A 23488-nucleotide genomic window follows, 5' to 3' on the forward strand; every position below is an offset into this window, starting at 1 on the left:
ATGTTTACATCACATCTACTTCTGCATCAAGGTGAGAAGTTTAAAAACCAAAGGGGTCTGCAAAAACAACACTTTCAGCTGTTGATAAGTTGCTCCTTAATTAGAGCTGAGATTAAACAGGCTGAGGGTAAATATGTTGTTGTTGATAATGATGTGTGTGTGTGTATGTGTGTGTGTGTGTGTGTGTGTGTGTAAGGGAGGGGATTGTACCATAGAGGGAAAGGATGATGGCGAAGACTTCAGGCGTCTGCTGAGTGCCATGGACATCCTCTGTTTCACCCCAGAGGAGCAAAACAGCATCTACAGACTTCTGTCCTCTGTCCTTCATCTGGGGAATGTCTACTTCCAGCCACATCAGGTCTCTCTGTCACACACGCACACACAAACACACACACACACACATCAGTGCATTTCATTTCACGGCTGAATGATAATGATGATGTTGATCGATGGTGGTAATAATGAATGTGTGCGACTCGGTACGTGTGGGCGTGCGTCCCTGCAGGCTGAGGGTCAGGAGGTCGCGTCGGTGGTGAGCGCCCAGGAGATCAGGGTGGTAGCTGAGCTGCTGCAGGTCTCACCTGATGGCCTGCAGAAGTCTGTCACCTTTAAACTGATGGTGAGCAGAACACTTCATATAAACCATCACACACACATATCGTAGATATACAGCAGGTGATATGATAACAATTAGAGAGATGCTGTCATTAAACAGATGTGTTTGATTCCCCAGGATACAGTGAGGGAGAAGATCTTCACGCCGCTCACAGTGGAGAGTGCTGTGGACGCCAGGTGAGTGAGTCTGAATATTGTCTCTGTTAAATTAAATACTACGCGCCTATTTCTGCATAGAGCAACCTGAAATAAAAGTCTATCTGACTTAGTCCTCATTTAAAAAAAAAAAAATCATACCAGGAGACTACTGTGAGGGAGTGAAGCGTCTTTGATATTCTCTCCCAATCTTTGGTAGAGGCGTGTGAGGACAAAGGACGTCAGGGCTGGGGGATAGATTTTTCAGATGTCCTCTGTTTCCATAGGAACCGGGTTTTCTGTTTCCATAGAAACCTTATTGTGTGTTTTTCATAGAGATGCCGTTGCCAAGATCCTGTACTCGCTGCTGTTTAGTTGGCTGACAGAGCGCATCAACGGACGGGTCTACCCTCGCAACGAAGCCCACTCCATCTCCATATTGGACATATATGGATTTGAGGTCAGTCTAAAGATTGATTTTGCTCAATAATGCTATAGCACTGATGCGTCTGAGCTGACCCGTGTTAACTCAACTCCCCATTGTCTCCTCTCATCACCCTCCAGGAGCTACAAGTGAACAGTTTTGAGCAGCTGTGCATCAACTACGCCAATGAAACTTTGCAGTTCTTCTTTAACAGGATCATCTTCCAGGAAGAGCAGGTCAGGGAAATTACAAGTTAATATTTCCCAGTGTGGATGGATCTGCAAATAAGAAGACACTTAGTTTAAAAACAGCCTAAATGTGGGGGAAAAAGTATGAAAGAAAAGCCACCTTTAATCATGAGACAGGTCCTTGCTGCACATTGCAATATGTAGTAATTCAGTGTGTTCACATGCAGTTAAGTAACTGGGTTACAGGCCGCCTTCTACGGTAACCTGCTTAAACTCCACTTGTACAAGAACGCAAGAGTTAGAGGAAGAGAGAAACCTTATTTCCCTAGATAGATTTCTCCAGTGCAAAGCCAGTTTCTTGGCCATGTAGACGCATAATAATTTTGGGGGAAATGGGATGAAAGGAAACATTTTGATACATAGTAACCCATCCTCACATTCACAGTCTGGCTTAAACATTACAGTAAATGTACTGATGGCGCTATTATTTCAGGAAAGCTCTCATAAACCAACGAGGTCTAACTGTAGTGGCCACAGCGATACTCTAGCTGAAGTGAGAACTGGAAAACAGTGCTCAGAGTTTTCTATTCTCCAACCTGATGACCTCTTGTGCTGTGTGTGTAGGAGGAGTACATGCGGGAGCAGATCACATGGCAGCAGCAGCCCTTCAGCCACAACCAGGCCTGTCTCGACCTCATCGCTGCTAAGCCTCATGGGATACTGCGCATACTGGATGACCAGTGCGGCTTCCCTCAGGTACATTCACACTTGTCGAGCTCTTAATTTCCCAAGTCATAGGAAATTATTGAAAGATAATGATAAACAAAACTGATATTAATGGAATAAATGATGATTGATGGAGAATTAGGCGTGAGATTGATTAACACAAACAGTTCTTAATTAAAGCAAAGGGTGTTAATGATTCATTGCTCCCTTGAAAACTGTTGTCTAAGTGCACAAAGATCCAATCTACTGGGACATTCTGTAGCGAGTATGTGAACTTAAAATGAAGTTAGATTCGATCGCGAGAAACTTTAAAAATGTTGTATTACTTCAGTGTATTGTGAACAAAGAGAATCAGCTGAATATAACATGATTTAAATATTGTATACCACAATTTTGAAAATAAATTGAGTTTTGTATTGGATTTCTCATAAACCAGTAGACTGAATTGTATTGTAGTCTGTTCAGATCAATACAAAACTATCCCACACGCTCACTTGATTGCTGATCTGCCGTTATCGTTATTCCCAGGGCTCCTAATGTAAGAAGCCGAGCAGCTCATCTTGAGATAAACTTATTATGTCTCTGATGCTCTGAGTGAAATATGAACACGCTGTTACACGGGTAACTGACTGAGGGAATCTTCTGAACACACACAGGAGACATGTGTTTGTGCTGTAGAGATGTGTAACAGTCTAAAATCATCGCCAGGCAACAGACCACACCTTCCTTCAGAAGTGCCACTATCACCATGGGAACGACGCGTTGTATGCCAGGCCAAAGATGCCACTGCCAGAGTTCACCTTGAAGCACTTTGCTGGTAAAGTCACATACCAGGTACATTTCTTTCTTTCTTTTCTTTCTCAAACTATTTGAAAAACACATTTTTCTTTGTAACACTTTAAGATGTTTCACAAAAGAAATAACAAACATCAATACATCTATTCTCTCAAAATATATGAATCTTCTCATATGACCACAAGATGAGGGATTGATAAGCAAAATCTACAACACTGCTGTTAAGTAGGAAGCTGTTTGATGTTATTATTGTGATAAAGCCAACAAAATGTCTTCCATTTCCTAGAAACTGTAAATATGAGTCATGTTACGCACACAGAATCCAATCCCCCAAAGCCAATCCACCTCTCATATTTCTAAATTTAGTGTTGATTGATTCTCATTCGATACACCTTTTTTTATTTCCTTTACGTAACATTCCCTCAAATCAAACAAGGTCAAATTATTTCTTCAATGTAATAATGCAATCCACCTTTGCTTGATGTGCACAGGAGAGTGATGTGTTTGTTCATTGTTTAAGATTAAATCTCAACTTCCTGGTTTGAATTTTGTTTGAATGTTTTTTACAATGTTTTGTGGTGCAGGTGCACAAATTCTTGGATAAGAACTTTGACGCGGTCCGCCAGGATGTCTTAGACCTTTTCATCCAGAGCAAGAACAGAGTGAGATGTTCAAATACTCTTGACGTGCTGGTTCTTATTGTTCCAACATTTACAGAATTCTTTATTCCTGAAGTGATCTCCAAAAAGATTTTAAATATCATGATTTTGTTTTGTGGTGTTTTTTTTTCAGAAATATCCAACCTCTTTAGTAATTATTCTCTGACCTCTTTGTCCTCTGTGATGTGTTTGTGTGTATATACAGCTGATTTCCAGCCTCTTCCTAAAGCATTCAGAGTCTACGTCTAACATGCAGCACAGCAGCACGGCTCGCCGCTATCAGGCCAACACGGTCAGCGCAAAGTTCCAGAGCAGTCTGCAGGAGCTGCTGGAGAAGATGGAAAGGTTTGAGTAAAATATTTAACCTTTAGGTCAACTTGGAAACCTTAACGCACCTTCAAAACATCAGTGGAAAAACGGTAAAGTTGTGCACACAACTGCTGCATCTTTGCTACTGATGAGTGTTATGATTGCCTCCCTCTTTAGTGTAAAATATATGTTGACTTTACGCGTTGCTCCTACAAGGCAGACATGTAAGTTATACTGACATTGCACCTGTCAGATACTGTGAGTTACTGCAAGATGTAGAGAGTGGTTATGGTAGACATAGACTAAAGTGATGAGAGGGCAGTTCTGGCAATCTTGCAAACCTCCAATGTCAGTGTTTGTTGGAGCCATTTATCTCGGGAAGATGAATCTGCTTGATTTGAGCTCAGCCACATCTCTTACAGATGAAAAAATAGACTCCTCTGGAGAGATCTTTCAGTCTGAAAGTGTTTACATGTATCTTCAACTGTAAAACCGTGCTCTACCGATTTCTTACCTGATTGATTTTGCTGAGTTTCCTCTCAGTTGGAGAGTTTACTTCCCTGCGCTGGACTAATGTACAAAGCCTTTATCAAATCATACATTCATGTATCCATCCATTCGTTCTCATCTATCTGTGGCAGGTGTAACCCTTATTTTGTGCGATGCATCAAGCCAAACCATCATAAGGTATATTTGCAAGTTGGATGATGTGTGCAGGTTTGCAGTGTTTTGCATTTTGATTTGATCTGTAACATGCGGCTCACGTGTATCATGTGTACGTTATTGTATGTGTGTAGGAGCCCGGAGTGTTTGACGTGGAGCTTGTCAACACTCAGCTGCATTACTCTGGCATCATGGAGACCATCCATATCAGGAAGGAGGGTTATCCAATCAGACTGCACTTTCACGGCTTCCTGACAAGGTTGGTTACTTCCACATTGAGGAGAAATGTACCCTCTCATTGAACCATGTGAGCCAAATTACAGCACAGACTCATCTTCCTTTACCGCAAAGAATTGTTTCTGCTCCTCTTACCACCACCTTCAAATTGTCAAAATTGCTTTAATGATTGGCTTTTTCTGGCGTGGGTACAATTCACACACCAAGTTCTTCATGCTGAAATAGCCATCTGGCACATGCCAGGTCCTGCAGTAGGAAACCGCTGAAACCAATTCATCTCTCAGCACCTCTGACACCTGGCTGTGAAAGTAGTCTAATTTATAGTGTTACAGTGTGAGTCCAACATTTACAGTCACCTATAATAACAACTTAACGCAAATAATTAAAGGGTGACTAATCAGGACAACATTTTTTAAAACTGATCCAGTATTGAGGGAGAACGCTGTAATCGGCAGACGCTAAATAGGCCGCAATATAATCGCAGTTACACACCGTTGATGCAAATCCACTATCATTTTTGCCACTGGAAAGCTCAGATTGTTATTAGAAATGTCACAACATTATGGAAAATCCTACAAAGAAAAGAAACCTCTTTCTTTACCTTTCAGTTGACCCGGTCAGTTTGTTATTGTGTGTTTTTTTTTCTGAGAAGTCTCGTTCCTAAACCTATAAATATTCAGCCAATACATTGAAAATCTTTTAGATAACATGAAGCTAAACTTTCTGTACTCCAACAGAACAAACTCTGCTTCAACTCTCACTTAAGTTGCCGCTGTTGTCTTCCAGCAACAAGTCACATGACACAGTTTCTCCGTAGGGTCCTTTCCATTATGTTATGTTAGACACTTCTCAGATTCACAGCCAATAATACATTTTAGATTCACACAGAGTTGCAATAAGAAACGTGTTGCAGCTTTGGATTTCACTGATCCATGGCCACATTTACTCCAGAGTTCATATTAAATGGTCATTTAAATGTGTGTGTGTGGGCATGCACAGGTATAAAGCCCTGCTCTGCATGAGGGATCCTCCACCTGCAGACGGAGAAAACTGTGTCATCATGCTCCACAAGCTTGGTCCGGTGAAGATTGGTTCCTACCAGCTGGGAGTCAGTAAGGTGAGCTCTCTCTACACATGTACAAAATGATGTCAAATGAATCATACGGAAGGAGTAAATACTGTGATGCTGAGATTTGTCTGTGTGTTAGATTTTCCTGAAAGAGGAGCTGTATCAGCTGTTGGAGGGGAAGCGTGACCGCGTGCTGAACATCGCCGCCATCACGCTGCAGAGACGAACTCGTGCTGTTTTTTTCCGAAATAACTTTGCCAAGTTACGGCGGCGTGTAATCCTCTTTGAAACTCGCTGCAGAGGCTACCTGGCCAGGTAATGTTCACCTGAAGTCAACTTACTGACTCATCATGACTAAAACAAAGGGATGCACTCTCACAGCATACATACCAGCTCAGCTAAGTATTCTGGTTTCCCCGATATGAATTGAAGAAAATAGACATGAATTTATTATAAAATTATCCTGGAGCTCTTTGTGAAAACCACTAGTTATAAATTGAGTCTTTGAAGCTTAAGCTGTCTTTAATGGGCAGCACTCTGTCCTGCTTCTGTCTGGAGTTTCAGTCTTGAGCTTGGCAATTTAGACTTTAGTGTTTGGTTTCAGACAGCCAAACAGGTCAGCCTATCACAGACAATCAGCTTCTTTTGTCCTCCATGTGAGGACACAAGGTCAGAGGATTCAGGCGGCGCTGATCCATCAAAGGTGATGGATTCCTCATTCACTGCCAGTCTGCAAAATCCCTGGAGACGCGCCGTAAATTTGCATTTTATTTGAATATGATCCACTTACTTGTTTAACGAGGACCCCATAACGGCTATAAACGTGAGGAACAATCTTTTGAATCTGTAACGATACCTCAGAGATCACTGTAACTGGGATTAACACATATCTTGCGCTGTCTGTTCTAATTGCAGTGATTGACATTATAGCAAAATGTCAGACGTGAAAAGTCAAACATGCCAACTCCTTCAATGTCTTTTTCTGCTCGTTATCTGTGTAATAATCCATTTTCCACGTTAACGCTTTTCCTGAACAGAAAAAGATTTGCTGTGAGGAGAAAGTGCCTCATCAGGTTCCGCTCTACCGTTCTGCTCATTGTCAACCGCCAGCGTTACATGAGGGTATGCACGTTTTGTCCGTGTCAACTGCAGTATTTTATTTTTTTATTTTTTTGAAGGATGAATTCAAGAACAAATGTGTGACGTGTGATACTATTGTGTTTCTGTCAGACAGTGGTGGAGGCGGCAAGGAAGGCAGAGGAGGTGAGTGAGGGTGTCAGAGTGTCTGAGAGGGAGCGGAGGCACATTTTGAGATAAAGATGTGGCATCAGTGTGTAACACAAGTGTTTGTGAATATGTGTGTAGGATCGCATCAACAGAGAGGTGGTGAATGTGACAACGCTGCCTATCCCTGCTGACTTGGCAGTTCTGCTGCAGGCGGCATCAGGTGTGCTTGCATACACACACACACACACACACACACTATCAAACCCCAACGTATTTTCATGCAGGCACATGTGTATGAGAGCACTGAAAACAACTAAAGTGTTGTTAGTATTATTTTAACTGCAGTGACACCTTGGAAAATTTGGTATTGACTGATGAAAACTAGGACATTTTAGTGTTTTACGGGACTCAATCCCATCCCGGATAAGCCAGGACATCTGGTCACTGTAACCTACACATAGGTGATCAGCGTGTTGTGTAAACACACTGATTTGCAGTCCGTCTGTGTTATAAATAAACGTCCATAAACAGATGCGCTCCACCTTGTTTGCAGGTTGCTTCAGCAATATTTACTGTCCTTTTTCTGTGGTGACACATGGCCTGCTGTGTGTGTGTGTGTGTGTGTGTGTGTGCCTGGTGTGTGTGTGTGTGTGTGTGTGTGTGTACGTGCGTGCTTGCGTGTGCGTGTACAGGTGGTGAAGAGTTGCATTCTGACTGCTTGGCGGTGGTCCAGGCTCCAAAGGTTCAGGTTGACCCCCAGCTGACTCTGCCCCTGGATATCAACAACTACCTCATGACACATTACATCCGAGCCATATTTAGGGTAAACACACACACACACACACACACAGAAAATCTACTTGACTTCACCTTGATTTGACCCAGAACAGTGTTGCTGCAGCTCTCCGTGTGTCTACGTCAACATTGACTGTGTGTGTGTGTGTGTGTGTGTGTGTGCGTGCGTGTGTGTGTGTGTGTGCGTGTGTGTGTGTGCGTGTGTGCATTATAGGAGCCGTTGTTTGGGATGCTGACAGCCCCGCTGGAAAGTTCACTGATTCGAATGGATGAGGAGCTAAAACAAGGAGCCCTGAACATTTTCGTTCTGGTAAATGTTGCATTCACATGCTGCTCGTCAACTCCAGCATCCATGACATTCAAGTCAGCGTTACGTCAGGAAATCAAACCCAGACAAATGGATATGCCTTGTAGCTTAATCTTAGGACAAATAAAAGGATCAGCCATTTGAGATGCCATTTCAGAACTTTTGAACTTGATCTTGTTTGTGTTTGTACGCTTGTTTTCTCCCCCTAATAGACATATCCATGTCTACAGTTCATACTCTACATGCAAACACATAAAATGATTCATACTTATTTCTCAGTAGGATATAACCATATACTGTATTTCAAGCAGGCCAACACATAATGTGAAAAGCTAAAACTAAGGACCTCTAGCAAAGCTTTACAACCTTTATGTGTGTGATTTGACTTGTATGGTTACAGCATTGTGCTTTTGATAGATACTCAGATTCATGGGAGACCCAAACTTGAATGGGGCTCAGGAGAATCTGTTTGGGAACTACATCATCCAGAGAGGACTTGCCAATCCCAGCCTCCGGGATGAGATCCTGGCTCAGGTAGCCAATCAGGTGAGGCCCATCTCGTTCTCCCAGCTGGAGGGATAGAAATTAAAAATAAGATGTAATCTTTCACTATGACTGCACATGATCTCTTTACGCTGTCCTCTCCGCCATTAGGTGTGGAGGAATCCTAACATTTTGAATTCGGAGCGCGGCTGGCTCCTCCTGTCCTCCTGTCTCTCTGCTTTCCTGCCCTCTCAGAGGCTGGCCAAGTACTTGCTGAAGTATGAAGTTGACTGTACATAGAAATGACTACACAATAATTAAACAGTATATATATATATATATATATATATATATTACCTGTTTTTTGTGCTTGCCTGTGACATTTGTTTCTGGCTTAGTCTTGCGCTCGTTGTCGTTGTAGGTTTGTGTCTGACTTTGGGCCGGAGGGCTATGACTGTGTGTGTCAGCACCGTCTGCTTCAAGCTCTGCAGCGGCAGAATGTCGGGCCGGAGTATGTCCGGACGTACCCACCCTGTCTACTGGAGTGGACCGCCAATCGCAAGAGGGCTCACACTGTTCTGCACATACACTGTTTCGATGGTGAGGACACACTCACACAACACGGCTTTTCTATTCTCATCCTGTTTCCAATCCTGTTTTCATCCAATTTATTTGGGGGATGGATTTAAATGAGAGCACAAAGTGATATCCTTCCTCAACATCTGCGTTTTGATGCCCTTGAGGAAAGCACTAAGACTATTTGCATACTTAAAAAAGATGTAATAAAATGGATGAAATTAAATTAAACAAGGCTGTAAATGTGTTGATAGTTCTAAAACCGAATGCTTGTGTGTGTGTGTGTGTGTGTGTGCGTGTGTGTGTGTGCGTGTGTGTGTGTGCGTGTGTGTGTGTGTGTGTGTGTGTGTGTGTGTGTGTGTGTGTGTGTGTGTGTGTGTGTGTGTGTGACTGTCTGCTTTCCGACAATAGAGAGGGACTGTGTTTTATTTGAATTGAATTTGAAAATATGCTATTTATTGCATAAGTCTAGTGTATTTTTTCCTTTGAATAAATGTTGGTTATAATTTGTCTAAAACAAAAAAAAAGATGCAGCTAACATTTATAACATTCACCTGTTTTTTCGTTTCATTTTTACCTGAGCTTTGTGCGCTATCCAGCACGGAAGAGTTATCTGTCTCTCGTTTCCTCCTCTCGTCCAGCCAATCTGTCCTCTGGCCTTTTGGCAAGTCTACTGAGGATTAGACAACACCTGATAGCCACTCTGGTTCGCTGCCTTTGTTCCACTCTGTTTGTTGATGCAGGTGACTGTGTAAATCTTCATAGGCAGAAAGGGGAGACAGCCACCAACTTCGTTTCAGTGATACAGTAGAGGAACTAATTCATAACCTGATTGAAACGACTCTGAAAGGAGTGGTGGGGGAGGTACTTATCCATAGTCGGTGTATAACCATTGAAGGAACAGATAGGAGTATCAGTACCAGCATGGGAGCAAAGCAACGTACTGATGCGGAGAGTGGCAGCAGCAAAAGGTATTATTTAAAAAAGGGAAGAATATTAGAATTCAATGGGAGATTTATGAAATACTGGAATATTTTCCCCACTTGACCTTGCCATCAGATATCCCTTTCTGACAGGGAACTGAAGCTGTTATCTATGTTGTCTTCAAAGCCACTAGACCCATTTGACAAAAACAGAAAATGTAACAAACTAACGGATCGAGGCAGTAGTACCGTCTGTGTTCTGTGAGGTAAGGCTGCTGGTGGTTTAGATCATAGATGGATATAACAGCTTCAGTTCTCCATTGGAAAGGGCTGTATGATGGGGAGGTGATTCTAAATATAGCGGACACTCCAACAGTTGGATAGAGTACATTTTGCAGCTGCCACCGTCCACAGCAGTACTTCTCCAAACGCATAAGCACCTCATACAACCCCACTTCCAAACATCCGAACTATCCCTTTGTCTTCTCTCCTCTAGGTGTGTCCTTCCTGTGTCCTCTACACTCCTGGACAACAGGAGAAGAAATGGCCAGAGACATCCTACAACACAGGTGTCCTCTCACTGTCAAACATAGGAACTACATAAATGTGTTGGATTGGAAAGTTGAAACTTTTGCATCATGTTTGTTGACGTGAACACACTGGTGTGTGTGTGTGTGTGTGTGTGTGTGTGTAGGGGCGTGGTGGAGGGCCGTCGAGGCTGGTCTGTGCTTCTGAAGGAGCCGGCTCAGTGGGTGGAACTGGAGGGCTCAGACTACGTTCTGGACTTGATGTCGGACCTGGAGCTTCCAGCCGACTTCCCCAAACAGAGCAGCTACTTCATCATCTCTGCACAAGAACCCACCAGAGTCCGGCCCAACGCCAGCATGTGAGACACAGGTTTACTCAATACAAAGAATTGTGCTATACTTAAGTTCACCATACATTTATAAACTGTATATGAAGCAGTTAAGACCTCCACCAGCTGCAAGTTAAATGTTATTTATCTATAGATGCAATAATGACAATTTACAAATGTAATATTCATCAGTCACATGTGCTTTTACTTTTGATACTTTAAACACATTTTGTTGATCTAATTTTTGTACTTTTACTGAAGTTAAGGTTTGTGTTTACAGAAGCCTGTTGGGTGGTGGTTTTGACATGAAGGACGATTTCATCTCTTCTCCCATACCTGGCTCTGATGGACACGGTACACATTAAGCATAAAACGTCTAGACACCGACTCACATTGATTTTGATTGCAGTCGACGTTGAAGTGCTCTCCTCTCCTCACAGACTTGGAGCGTCAGAGAGGGATGGATCGTTATCTGGACAGCCTGTTTGACCCTGTACTGTCTGAGGGAACTGGGGTAAGTGACATAACTCACTCTGATACACTTGACCATCTGAGAGGGGAAAAAAAGTTGATGTAAGGACACAGGTGCAGTGATCCGAGTCCTTTTTCCTTCTCATTCCCAGAGTTTATAAAATAACAAACTTTTGTTTTGTTTGCAGTAATTATTTTAAAGAGGTGCTTTATCTGTTTTCCTGCGACGTCATGTACATTTTACGAGTACAGTGCAGTTGCATATGTAGTAGGCATGGAACGATGTAATCGATATTAAAACTCCTTTATATGTATATCAATAAATAAATAGTCATATTTTTTTCTATATAATATATATGAAATAATCAGATGAGACATGCTTTTTTTAGTGAACATTCTTTTTAGTAAATAAACATTCAAATAATCTTAAATTAGATTATCATAAATCATAAGGTTTCCCTACAATATATATATTCATATATTTCCATCCATCCATCCATCCATTATCTTCCGCTTATCCGGGACCGGGTCGCGGGGGCAGCTGCCTGAGCAGGGACGCCCAGACTTCCCTCTCCCCAGACACTTCCCCCAGCTCCTCCGGGAGGACCCCAAGGCGTTCCCAGGCCAGCCGGGTGACATAGTCACTCCAGCGTGTCCTGGGTCTTCCTCGGGGTCTCCTCCCGGTGGGGCATGCCTGGAACACCTCCCGAGGGGGGCGTCCAGGGGGCATCCGATGCAGATGCCCGAGCCACCTCAACTGGCTCCTCTCGATGTGGAGGAGCAGCGGCTCTACTCCGAGCTCCCCCCGTGTGACGGAGCTCCTCACCCTATCTCTAAGTGAGCGCCCCGCCACCCTGCGGAGGAAGCTCATTTCGGCCGCTTGTATCCGGGATCTTATTCTTTCGGTCATGACCCAAAGTTCATGACCATAGGTGAGGGTAGGAACGTAGATTGACCGGTAAACCGAGAGCTTCGCCTTTCGGCTCAGCTCTCTCTTTACCACGACGGACCGATACAGCGACCGCATTACTGCAGCCGCTGCACCGATCCGCCTGTCAATCTCACGCTCCATCCTTCCCTCACTCGTGAACAAGACCCCAAGATACTTAAACTCCTCCACTTGAGGCAGGAACTCCCCCCCGACCTGGAGGGAGCAAGCCACCTTTTTCCGGTCGAGAACCATGGCCTCAGATTTGGAGGTGCTAATCCTCATCCCGGCTGCTTCACACTCGGCTGCAAACCGCCCCAGGACATGCTGGAGGTCCTGGCTCGAAGGAGCCAACAAGACCACATCGTCCGCAAAAAGCAGGGATGAAATCCAGTGGCTCCCGAACCAGATCCCCTCCGGCCCACGGCTGCGCCTAGAAATCCTGTCCATAAAAATAATGAACAGGACCGGTGACAAAGGGCAGCCCTGCCGGAGTCCAACATGCACCTGGAACAGGTCTGACTTACTGCCGGCAATGCGAACCAAGCTCCTGCCCCGGTCATACAGGGACCGAACAGCCCTTAGCAGAGGGCCCCCGACCCCGTACTCCCGAAGTACCTCCCACAGAATATCACGAGGGACACGGTCGAATGCCTTCTCCAAGTCCACAAAACACATGTGGACTGGTTGGGCAAACTCCCATGAACCCTCGAGCACCCTGCGGAGGGTATAGAGCTGGTCCAGTGTTCCACGGCCAGGACGAAAACCGCATTGTTCCTCCTGAATCCGAGGTTCGACTATCGGCCGAATTCTCCTCTCCAGCACCCTGGAATAGACTTTCCCGGGGAGGCTGAGAAGTGTGATCCCCCGATAGTTGGAACACACCCTCCGGTCCCCCTTTTTGAATAGAGGGACCACCACCCCGGTCTGCCAGTCCAGAGGTACTGTCCCCGACCGCCACGCGATGTTGCAGAGACGTGTCAACCAAGACAGCCCCACAACATCCAGAGACTTGAGGTACTCAGGGCGGATCTTATCCACCCCCGGTGCCTTGCCACCGGGGAGCTTCTTAACTACCTCGGTGACTTCAGCCCGGGTAATGGGTGGATGAGCCTCTGAGTCTCCAGCCTCTGCTTCCCCAATGGGAGACGTGACAGTGGGGTTGAGGAGATCCTCGAAGTATTCCTTCCACCACCTGACGATATCCCCAGTCGAAGTCAGCAGCTCCCCACCTCCACCGTAAACAGTGTTGGTGGAGGGCTGCTTCCCCTTCCTAAGGCGCCGGATGGTTTGCCAGAATTTCCTCGAGGCTGACCGATAGTCCTACTCCATGGCCTCCCCGAACTCTTCCCAGACCCGAACCTTTGCTTCAGCGACCGTCCGTGCTGCAGCACGCTTGGCCTGCCGGTACCCGTCAGCTGCCTCGGGAGTCCCCCGAGCCAACCAGGCTCGGTAGGACTCCTTCTTCAGCTTGACAGCATCCCTTACTTCCGGTGTCCACCACCGGGTTCGGGGATTGCCGCCACGACAGGCACCGGAGACCTTACGGCCACAGCTTCGAACAGCCGCGTCAACAATGGAAGCAGAGAACAAGGTCCATTCGGACTCAATGTCCCCAGCCTCCCTCGGGATCTGGTCAAAGCTCTCCCGGAGGTGGGAGTTGAAGACCTCCCTGACAGAGGGTTCCACCAGACGTTCCCAGCAGACCCTCACAACGCGTTTAGGTCTGCCAAGTCTGTCCAGCTTCCTCCCCTGCCAGCGGATCCAACTCACCACCAGGTGGTGATCAGTTGACAGCTCAGCCCCTCTCTTCACCCGAGTGTCCAAAACATACGGCCGGAGGTCAGATGACACAACCACGAAGTCGATCATTGACCTCCGGCCTAGGGTGTCCTGGTGCCATGTGCACTGATGGACACCCTTATGTTTGAACATGGTGTTCGTTATGGACAAACCGTGTCCAGCACAGAAGTCCAATAACAGAACCCCACTCGGGTTCTGATCGGGGAGGCCGTTCCTCCCAATCACGCCCCTCCAGGTAACACTGTCGTTGCCCACGTGAGCGTTGAAGTCCCCCAGTAAAACAATGGAGTCCCCGGTTGGAGCACTCTCAAGTACCCCTCCCAAGGACTCCAAGAAGGCCGGGTACTCTGCACTGCCGTTTGGCCCGTAGGCCGAAACAACAGTGAGAGACCTATCCCCGACCCGAAGGCGCAGGGAGACGACCCTCTCGTTCACCGGGGAAAACTCCAACACATGGCGGCCGAGCTGGGGGGCTATAAGCAAGCCCACACCAGCTCGGCGCCTTTCACCGCGGGCAACTCCAGAGTAGAAGAGAGTCCAGCCTCTCTCAAGGAGTTGGGTTCCAGAGCCCAGACTGTGCGTGGAGGTGAGCCCGACTACCTGTAGCCGGTAGCGCTCTACCTCCCGCACTAGCTCAGGCTCTTTCCCCCCCAGTGAGGTGACATTCCATGTCCCCATGGCTAGAGTCACCGTCCGGGGATTGGGTTGCCGGGGCACCCGCCCAGGACAGCCACCCAAATCCCACCGCACCGGCCCCTTCTGAACCCTCCTGCGGGTGGTGGGCCTACAGGAGGGCGGGCCCACGTCGCTCTTTCGGGCTGTGCCCGGCCGGGTCCCGTGGGCACAGACCCGGCCACCAGGCGCTCGCCTGCGAGCCCCAACCCCGGGCCTGGCTCCAGGGTGGGGCCCCGGTAACGCCAATCCGGGCGACGTGAACTTCCTTGATTTTTCTTTTTTCATTAAGGGCTTTGGAACCGCTCTTAGTCTGACCTGTCACCTAGGACCTGTTTGCCTTGGGAGACCCTACCAGGGGCATTAAGCCCCGGACAACATAGCTCCTAGGATCATTCAGGTGCTCAAACCCCTCCACCACGGTAAGGTGTCGGTTCAAGGAGAGGATTCATATATTTGTATCCTGTATTTTTTAAATCTAGACAGCTTTTTCAAGTCAATCGTGATGATATTAATGATAATCCCGATAATTCACCGATCATGGTGTGCTGGTCAGAAGTTTTTGTTAGTATGGCTCAAGCCTGGTTTGCTGGTTGCACATGTAAACACAAGTAGTATAAACTATATGACTGTAGGTTCCTCATTATATGTGCAGCAGATAGGCAGTTTGGGCAGCAATATAATACCTACGTCAGCTCATTTATGATGCATTACCCAACACAATCGTAGCTGTGGTAATATCTGATTGACTGTCGGTTGAGTTAAATCCGTACACATTTCTTCTGGGCAATGGTGCAGGGAACGCTGGCCATGTTGGATCTATCAGTCTTCAGCAGGGACGTGGTGAATGTTAGCCGTGCTATCGGATGTGGCTGACAGGAATTAGCATGTATCAGATGTGTTCTACAGACCTCTCCCGCCCAGCAACCTATTACGTTACCCAGTTACCGTAACTGTCACAGCGACTAGATCGCCACGGTGGTTTCCCAACCGGGCAACGCAAGGATCTGCTTACGAGGAACTGACACTCTGGCAAATGAAGGGCTTACTATTTAATGAGACATGGCCTACAAACACACACACTCCTGTGGATTTATGGGTCAGTGGCTGATTTCTGATGGAACGGCTACTCACACAATCGGGGGATTCCTCTGACAGTCACAAAGCGCTCTGATTACACAAGGAGTTCCATTTTTTATTTCTTTGTATGTTTTGCTCTCAGCACTCCTGCTGATATCCGTTAAAGGTTAAAGTAATTTCTATCTTTTAGTATCAAATACCTGTCCTGTCGGCTTAAAAGGCAGCTCTGAAAGGTTTGATGCTCCTTCGCAGAGGTCAGCAGTTGTAGCCAACTTGGATTTCAATGGGGAATCAAGAGTCACTGCAAAATAACTGCAAAATCCATGATATGTCATCGCCTCCTCGTAGCCCTGAGCATCCCCTGAATCCACTATATTCAGTGATTTGTTAGAGGAGTGACAGTAACATGCATATCAGCTGTAGAGAGCTTGCTGCTTTGGTTTTGACACCTTGTTGTCAATATTCTGGGATTTTTGTTTAATTTAAGATGAATACAGCTGCTGTTGAAGGAGCAAACTGTCTGTGATGTCTGAGAGTTTGATACAAAAATAATACCTTGTTGATACCTCACTTTAAGGAAGAGATCTATGTTGTTCTACAAATCCCCTTTGTCATTTAACAAAAAAGGGTTGCAATAACTTTGCTTAAATAAATCGAATTTTAAATCAGGATCTAACTGATCAAATACAAAGCAAACATGATTATGAAATGTGAGACATTTGCCACCTTTTGATACAGGCATCATATACTGTATGTCGATGCTGATCAGCCAATACACTGATATATGGGTTTGACACCAGCCCTGTCCCTGTTTGAGTTGATACTCAAAGGATAGATTGCCTTTGTGTTTTTTGAAGCAAAGCCTGTCCGTCTGTCCTCACAGGAAGTAGAATCAGCAGGACTGTCCAGCAGGATGAAGGGGGCCGGGGGAGTTGGAGGGCGGTGGCAACAGGAGGGGCAGTCAACCGGCCCCCCACCTCCACCTGGGGGTCAGTCAAAAACACTGCCTTGTTCTCTAGTGCTCATTCACTATTTCCTGTTTGACGTGCTGCTTCCAGGCCAACCCCAGAAGTTAGCATTGCACTGGTTTCCTCCACAAATATCCAATAGGATGGATTTTTCAAATTGGATTGTGCAATACCGCAGACAATAAGCTCTGTGTGACACACAATAATAACCTTCAAAATGAACAGCACTTTTTGATGACCTAGGAGGGAACCAGACATGCAAAATTCAACAACAAATTATACTGTGAGACTGAGGCAGAAAGCAGTGCATGTGCTGTGGATTACCTCATCTTTGAGGACCTTCTACATAACATACACGTTACACTCAATTCAGGCACTCAAATCAAGTAGCAGACAGTAGATAAAGTGCACTATGAAATAGTTATGGAGTCATTTGGAAGGAGCCATCGACACATAGTCTCAGACACTGGAATAACCTCATTACCTCAATAAATCATCAGCACGTGTAATAAAGCAAACACTCTTGAAATCCGAAATTTGATGTGTGTGTGTGTGTTTGTGTCCACAGCTGTGCGAGTCCTTCCTGTGGGAGGCGTGATGTCGCCTCCTGTTGTTGCCGTGGCACCTGTAACACCTGGTTCGTTTCAAGTGTGAAGAGAAATATGAGAAAAAAACGGGAACTCATGAAAAATAATTTCCCTCCCTCCTTCCTGTTTACTACGGTGTTCTCTCCTCCTCCTCCTCCTCTCTCCTCCAGATGCCCAGCAGGCTGTTTTAGCCCAGCAGCAGCAGGCGATTGTGAACCAGCAGGCCATCATCATGGTAAACCCTCCATCTGGATCTGTTTATTTGTTCCAGAGTTCTTGTTTTGGAATTAATGCGTCATCGTCTTGTTTCTCAGGCCCAGCAGATGACCATGCAGGCCATGGCCATGGTCGGCAGCCCGGTGACCAGCCCCCCCACCTCGCCGATCACAAGCCCTCCCATGAGCCCTCTGCTGCACCACCCTCCCAGCCCGTACGCCCCCACCAGCCCCTATGCCGTAGTGCCACCAAGTCCATACGCTAACATCCCACCCAGCCCCTACGCCAACTTCACTCCCACTCCCTACGCTGCAGCAGACATCGCGCCCAGGCATCCCTTCCCTCCCGCTGCTCAACCGGGAGAAACGCCATGGCAGCTTCAGGCTCAGCCTCCTGCAGAGCCCCAGATTCAGCCCAGAGGTCGGCCTAACCCGAGCTCCACCAGAACTCACAAAACTGAGCCAGCACAGCCTCAAGCAAATGCTGCTTCACGGGTCAGTAACTCCGAGACATGTGAAGTAATGGTCCAAACTGACGTATTACATAAGGATTCAGTACTTTCTTATTCATAAAAGAGAGACATCATTGTTGTTGTACAACAACCACACTAACGACTACAAAAAGCAATTCTTCCTCAGGGAAAAAATCACATCCAAAACAACAAAATGCAGTATAATTTTATGGAAAGAGTCAGTGGTTTGTTTGCAATGAAATAGATTAGAATAAGAACCGTGTTTAAAGGATGATGTGCAAAAGCTGGTTGAAAAGAGGGAAAGCAAGCACACTTTAACGTGAAATGAAAATACCCTACATTATATCATCGAGATCCAGATCTACTTTGCCAGAGAGACCCGGGAAACAAACGTATTCAGACAAAGAAAAGCATTAGTGACGATTACATCAATGAATACAAATTAAAGGTTTAAAATGGTGGGAGGAGAATTTCTCCAGAAGACAAAGTGGACTGAGGGTCTATGCAGATGGGGCTCTTTCTCTGTTTCTGAGTGGGGCAATTTTGATTTTGCCCTCATATAATATAATTTGACAAAGTTCTGGTGATGAAATTACTTTTATACACTTAATGTTTATCAGTTTATAAGTGTTGTGATGCACATTTTATTTGAATGATTCCAGTTTTACCAAAACTGAACTTTCAGGTGCATTTCAGTGCAACATGAAATGAATTTGTCCACCGAATATTACAGAAACATTTAAAACAACCTTTACATCAGGGATGTTGGAGATTTAAAATAGATTACACATTTCTTCTATCATACAGGCCAGTAAAACTTTGCTCTCCTTTTCTTTGCTCGGACTCTGTAGCAAAATCTCTAGAGACGAAATGTAATGTCTGCAAAGCCTTGAGTGCAAACTCTCTGTCCTCTCTCTGTGCCTTCTTCAGGTTCAGTCAGGTAAGGACAGCGTCTCTCGGAGGAAGGCTCCAGGCATCCCCATCAACAAGGACACACCGGCCAGGAAGTTCGGTAAGAAAGAAAACATGAGAGTGAGCAACAGAGAGACCTAAAAGCCTTATTTAAGAGGGCAGCACTCCTTTCAACTGTAGTTCTCATTCAGCTTTTTCTTTTAGCCCCGGTGGTGACGACTCCTGCGCCCCCTGCTGGAGAGGTGGTGAAGTACTCGGGTCAGAATGCAGATCACATCGTCCCCAGCCGGGATATCCAAGGCATCTGAATTTAAAAGCTTAAAAGTGTTGACGCCTCAGGTTTAGAGCACATGACTGAGTGATATTTCATGAATTATATCAGACTCATTGGTTTATATTTTAATTTAAAACAATAAAAAAATATCTAAATATAATAATAATCAACATAATTCTCACATGGTTTATGTTATTGTTTTCAAGACATCATCAGGAGGTACAACTCCCCACCTCCACCCGTGAACCCGCTGCCATCTGAGAAGAGGTGAGGTCGCACAAACACTCACACAACGACACACATTTTTGCTGCTTGTAAATACAGCGCAGTGTTCAGCCACATGCTGTGAAAAGCCAAAGGCTGCAACAAAACCACCAACAGATACTGACTGGGATGTTGTTGCTGGCAGGGAGCACACAGCAGCACACGAGTATTTACACACAATGAGCACAAACACACAGATTATGCTGTATGCTACATTAGTAGTTGAAATATGTGTGATGCTGACACTGTGTGGATGTATTTAGGAGACTGGAGGGGAAGTTTAAGAAGAAGCAAACTGCTCGTGATGAAGCTTTACAGATCCTCAAACCACAGATGGACCACCCTCCTGCCCCACAGGTACAGACACACACACCTGAAGAACACAAGAAAACACAAATACACAGCCGTGCAAACAGCGTTGTGAAGACATGATATCAGCCATCCAAGGGAACTTGTTTGTCTCTGTCCAGCCCAAACGTCTTGTTCCCATCTCACCATCTGTGTCTGCAACGAAAGAGACGGCGTTAACACCCACAAAGAGCACGAAGACGAAAGCACCTGCTCGTCCTCTCCCCATACCTCCTCCAGGTACTCACACTCACTCAAAGGAGACACTCATCCACACATTCCAACACAGAAAAGGTTTTGCAGAGGTATATTTATCTTTTGGCGTTATTGAGTTTTGTTTAGATATCACCAGAACTCAATTCATATATACTGTATATGAATGAGCCTATTATTTCTCCAGTAGTGGAACTTTTCTCCAGTTTGCCAGTCCAGTCAGAGAGTCTAAGGGAATTCTGTCATCTTGTAGGCACTTATTTACACAATATATCGGAACAATAACATGCTCATCCGTTCTCTGTTTGTCAGTGTCCTAAAGAAAGACAGCAACAGAGCACTAACACTTAAAAACATTTGCAAAAAGGTGAAATTGAAACGTAACGTGACCTATTTGGTGCAGTTTCTCGAGAGCTTCCTGTAGAGACTGAGACCGTCCAGACACAGCTTCTTCAGAGGACCAATGAAGAGCACTACACCTACACCAATGTTCCCTGGAGACTGTACCTCAGGAAGGAGGTGTGCACTTACACAAACACACATCATGGTCCACTGTGTCCGACTCTGTTGTGAGTTTTTTCCTCTCTTGCTTTTACAGGTTTTTTATCCCAAAGACAGTTTCAACAATCCTCTGGTGCTCGACCTCATTTTCAAGCAGGTGAGAGAAAGTTGTTGGATGAATCGACGTAAAGTCAGCAGAGAAATGCATTTGTTTTTATTTACATTTATTTGTTCATCTTCTTTGTTCTTTTTACCTCTCAACATATGCGTTCCACAGTTTTACCTGAAATAAAAATCATAGAAAGATCAAAGTAAATTATTTGTAACATCTGCTCCCCTCACCTCTGTTGTCTCCTGCAGATTGTGAACGACACTCTGTCAGAGGCGTGTGTTCGCATCACCCGGGATGAAAGGCACAAAATGAAGGCTCTTTTCGGTAGTCTCTCTGTTCTTACTGGAGACATTTCTTTAGACCGTGCACTCTAATCCAAACTCATCTCCTTGACGCTGATGATGTCTGTTTGTGTGAATGACAGCTAAGCACGAGGTTGAACAGAATATGGATCCGGTGGAGGAGCACGTGAAGAAAACAATCGTGACGGCTGCCAGAGAAACCTGGGAAATATACTTCTCCCGTCTGTTCCCTGCTTCGGTGAGGGCGGTAAATCCCGAGAGGACATTAATTACTGAGGGTGGTATTTTTGTTGTTATTGAACTGTGTGTGTGTGTGTGTGTGTGTGTGTGTGTGTGCGCAGGGTAGTGTAGGAACAGGTGTGCAGGTGTTGTCAGTGTCCCACAGTGGTATAAAGCTGTTGAAGACCGTAAAAAGCAGCGCTGCAGCTCCAGACTACTTCAGAGTCCTACGACCCTACACGTATGTGCAGTTTTTTTTGTTTTTGTCTTTGTTCGCAAATTCTTATTACCATTCCTTTTATCTTGTTTGGGATATTTGGGATTTGTTTTTGTTCCAGCCAGTGGATTAAAACATAAACATAAAAAAGAAATCCTCACAAGTAGGAAAATAAAATCCCTGTCCCTACAGGATCACAATAGGGACAGAATACAGCTTGTACCCATAACCCACAATCAGCATTAAAGGGAAACAACGGATTGTCATTGGAAATGCAGTACATTTGCAAATACAATACTGCATGTAGGCAAATACTGTTTCATCATTATTCATATTTGATAACTATTAATTTCTAATTGTAGTTTTTGTTTATATAATAGCTGGGAGCCTTTTCACTGTATTACTTTTTCTACTCTATTTTTTTTCAGCTATGCAGACATCCTGTTTGTTACTATCCCCTCTGAGAACATGCTGGAGTTCAATCTGACCAATGAGAAACTCATCCTGTTCTCAGCCAAGGCTCCACAAGTCAAACATCTGATAGACACCTTCATCAATGAGATCAAGAAGGTACACACACACACACACACACACACTTGTTCTGTCCAGCACTGGACCAATCTGTATTTCAACGGTTATGAATCTGGCCTTCAGCAATGTCAAAAACATTTCTTCATGAATATATTTCATTTCTTGTATTTTGTTGTTTGTTTCAAGCTCAGCTTAAACCATGAACTTGAAAACATATGAGGACACAAAAGACTTTAGCTGTCTGCGGTGCTGTTGTAGTGATTTTACCTTAACGACCTGTCAAAACCACAACAAATAACAGGAGGTGACAGCGAAAAGAACATTCATTTATTTAAACCGAACACAAACAACTAAAATGTCAAAATGTTACAAATGAATGCCAAATTAAAATTTCACCATGGATCAAGTAGCTAAACAGACGCCATCATTGTCCCTTCATCTTCATCTTTTCTGTGAAATGTATGGGTGACGCTAAATAAAGATGGGTAAACATCACTCCAAGTATTATAAATGTAAATAACAGTGTGAGAGTATCCGTTTGTGTGTGTTTTCTTCCCGGCAGGACTCGGATTATGTGATCGCAGAGCGAAACTTTGTGACGGACGACCGCTCGATGCTCAGTTTTCACAAAGGTGACGTCATCCGGCTGCAGGTTATGGACGGGCTGGAGAAGGGTGAGACACTGCAGTGCCTGTACTAGAAATCCTGTTATCTTATGATTGAATCTGTGAGCCGAGCGTGTGTCTGTGTGTGTGTGTGTGTGTGTGTGTGTGTGTGTGTGTGTGTGTGTCTGTGTGTGTGTGTGTGTGTGTGTGTGTGTGTGTGTGTGTGTGTGTGTGTGTGTGTGTGTGTGTGTGTGTGTGTCTGTGTGTGTGTGTGTGTGTGCGTGTGTGTGTGTTTTACCTCTAGGTTACAGCTACGGCTGTGTGGTGAGGAAGAAAGTGGTGTTTTTGGAGGAGCTGAAAAGAGACACTCAAGACTTTGGTGAGCGTTCATTTATTCATTCATTCATCTACAGTAAAAATCAAATCTATAAGCTTTCGGGATCCCAAGGCCCCAAAAATAAACAAGGCAACAATTCAAACCTTTGAGAGATTTACCGACATGGGTGTCCGTGTCCCCTGGAGGTGTGATGGTATCTTAAGTCAAGGAGAAATAGGGCCAGTGACGTTGACGGCGCCCACAGCACTCTTTAAATACAATATTGTGTCAGAAAATTATTTTTCAGATGGAAGAATCAATATTCTAAAAATATTGATTCATTTCTTGAGGTCACAAAAGATGATCTCATTGCTTAACAAATCCTGCAAGGGACAAACTCAGTATGTGCATCCACACACATTGTTTTGTAATTTATTGTAATGTATTTAATACTGCCCTGAAATGAACCTCACAGAGCACACGACGGTTT

At 45.0% G+C, this 23488-nt stretch overlaps 1 protein-coding gene across 1 annotated transcript in view; it reads left to right on the forward strand.

Annotated features, from left to right (window-relative positions):
- Positions 1–23488, forward strand: part of myo15ab (myosin XVAb) — a 44606-nt gene that overhangs the window by 13910 nt on the left and 7208 nt on the right. The window contains exons 18-59 of the mRNA XM_084005065.1: positions 197–358; positions 506–619; positions 734–792; positions 1087–1210; positions 1315–1410; positions 1987–2118; positions 2797–2922; positions 3468–3545; positions 3748–3887; positions 4493–4538; positions 4649–4773; positions 5751–5868; positions 5960–6135; positions 6858–6942; positions 7051–7083; positions 7186–7267; positions 7740–7870; positions 8057–8152; positions 8567–8695; positions 8804–8910; positions 9054–9232; positions 10628–10700; positions 10826–11017; positions 11268–11341; positions 11428–11501; positions 16825–16930; positions 17478–17546; positions 17667–17731; positions 17811–18206; positions 19115–19196; positions 19301–19396; positions 19577–19637; positions 19898–19991; positions 20105–20222; positions 20599–20714; positions 20794–20853; positions 21057–21132; positions 21233–21348; positions 21452–21570; positions 21975–22116; positions 22640–22751; positions 22987–23061. Of these exons, the coding sequence (XP_083861191.1) occupies positions 197–358; positions 506–619; positions 734–792; positions 1087–1210; positions 1315–1410; positions 1987–2118; positions 2797–2922; positions 3468–3545; positions 3748–3887; positions 4493–4538; positions 4649–4773; positions 5751–5868; positions 5960–6135; positions 6858–6942; positions 7051–7083; positions 7186–7267; positions 7740–7870; positions 8057–8152; positions 8567–8695; positions 8804–8910; positions 9054–9232; positions 10628–10700; positions 10826–11017; positions 11268–11341; positions 11428–11501; positions 16825–16930; positions 17478–17546; positions 17667–17731; positions 17811–18206; positions 19115–19196; positions 19301–19396; positions 19577–19637; positions 19898–19991; positions 20105–20222; positions 20599–20714; positions 20794–20853; positions 21057–21132; positions 21233–21348; positions 21452–21570; positions 21975–22116; positions 22640–22751; positions 22987–23061 (4654 nt within the window). The remainder of the gene's footprint in view (positions 1–196; positions 359–505; positions 620–733; positions 793–1086; positions 1211–1314; positions 1411–1986; positions 2119–2796; positions 2923–3467; positions 3546–3747; positions 3888–4492; positions 4539–4648; positions 4774–5750; positions 5869–5959; positions 6136–6857; positions 6943–7050; positions 7084–7185; positions 7268–7739; positions 7871–8056; positions 8153–8566; positions 8696–8803; positions 8911–9053; positions 9233–10627; positions 10701–10825; positions 11018–11267; positions 11342–11427; positions 11502–16824; positions 16931–17477; positions 17547–17666; positions 17732–17810; positions 18207–19114; positions 19197–19300; positions 19397–19576; positions 19638–19897; positions 19992–20104; positions 20223–20598; positions 20715–20793; positions 20854–21056; positions 21133–21232; positions 21349–21451; positions 21571–21974; positions 22117–22639; positions 22752–22986; positions 23062–23488) is intronic.

This window comes from Eutrigla gurnardus (assembly GCF_963514095.1).
Source record: "Eutrigla gurnardus genome assembly, chromosome: 3".
Lineage (NCBI taxonomy): Eukaryota > Metazoa > Chordata > Actinopteri > Perciformes > Triglidae > Eutrigla > Eutrigla gurnardus.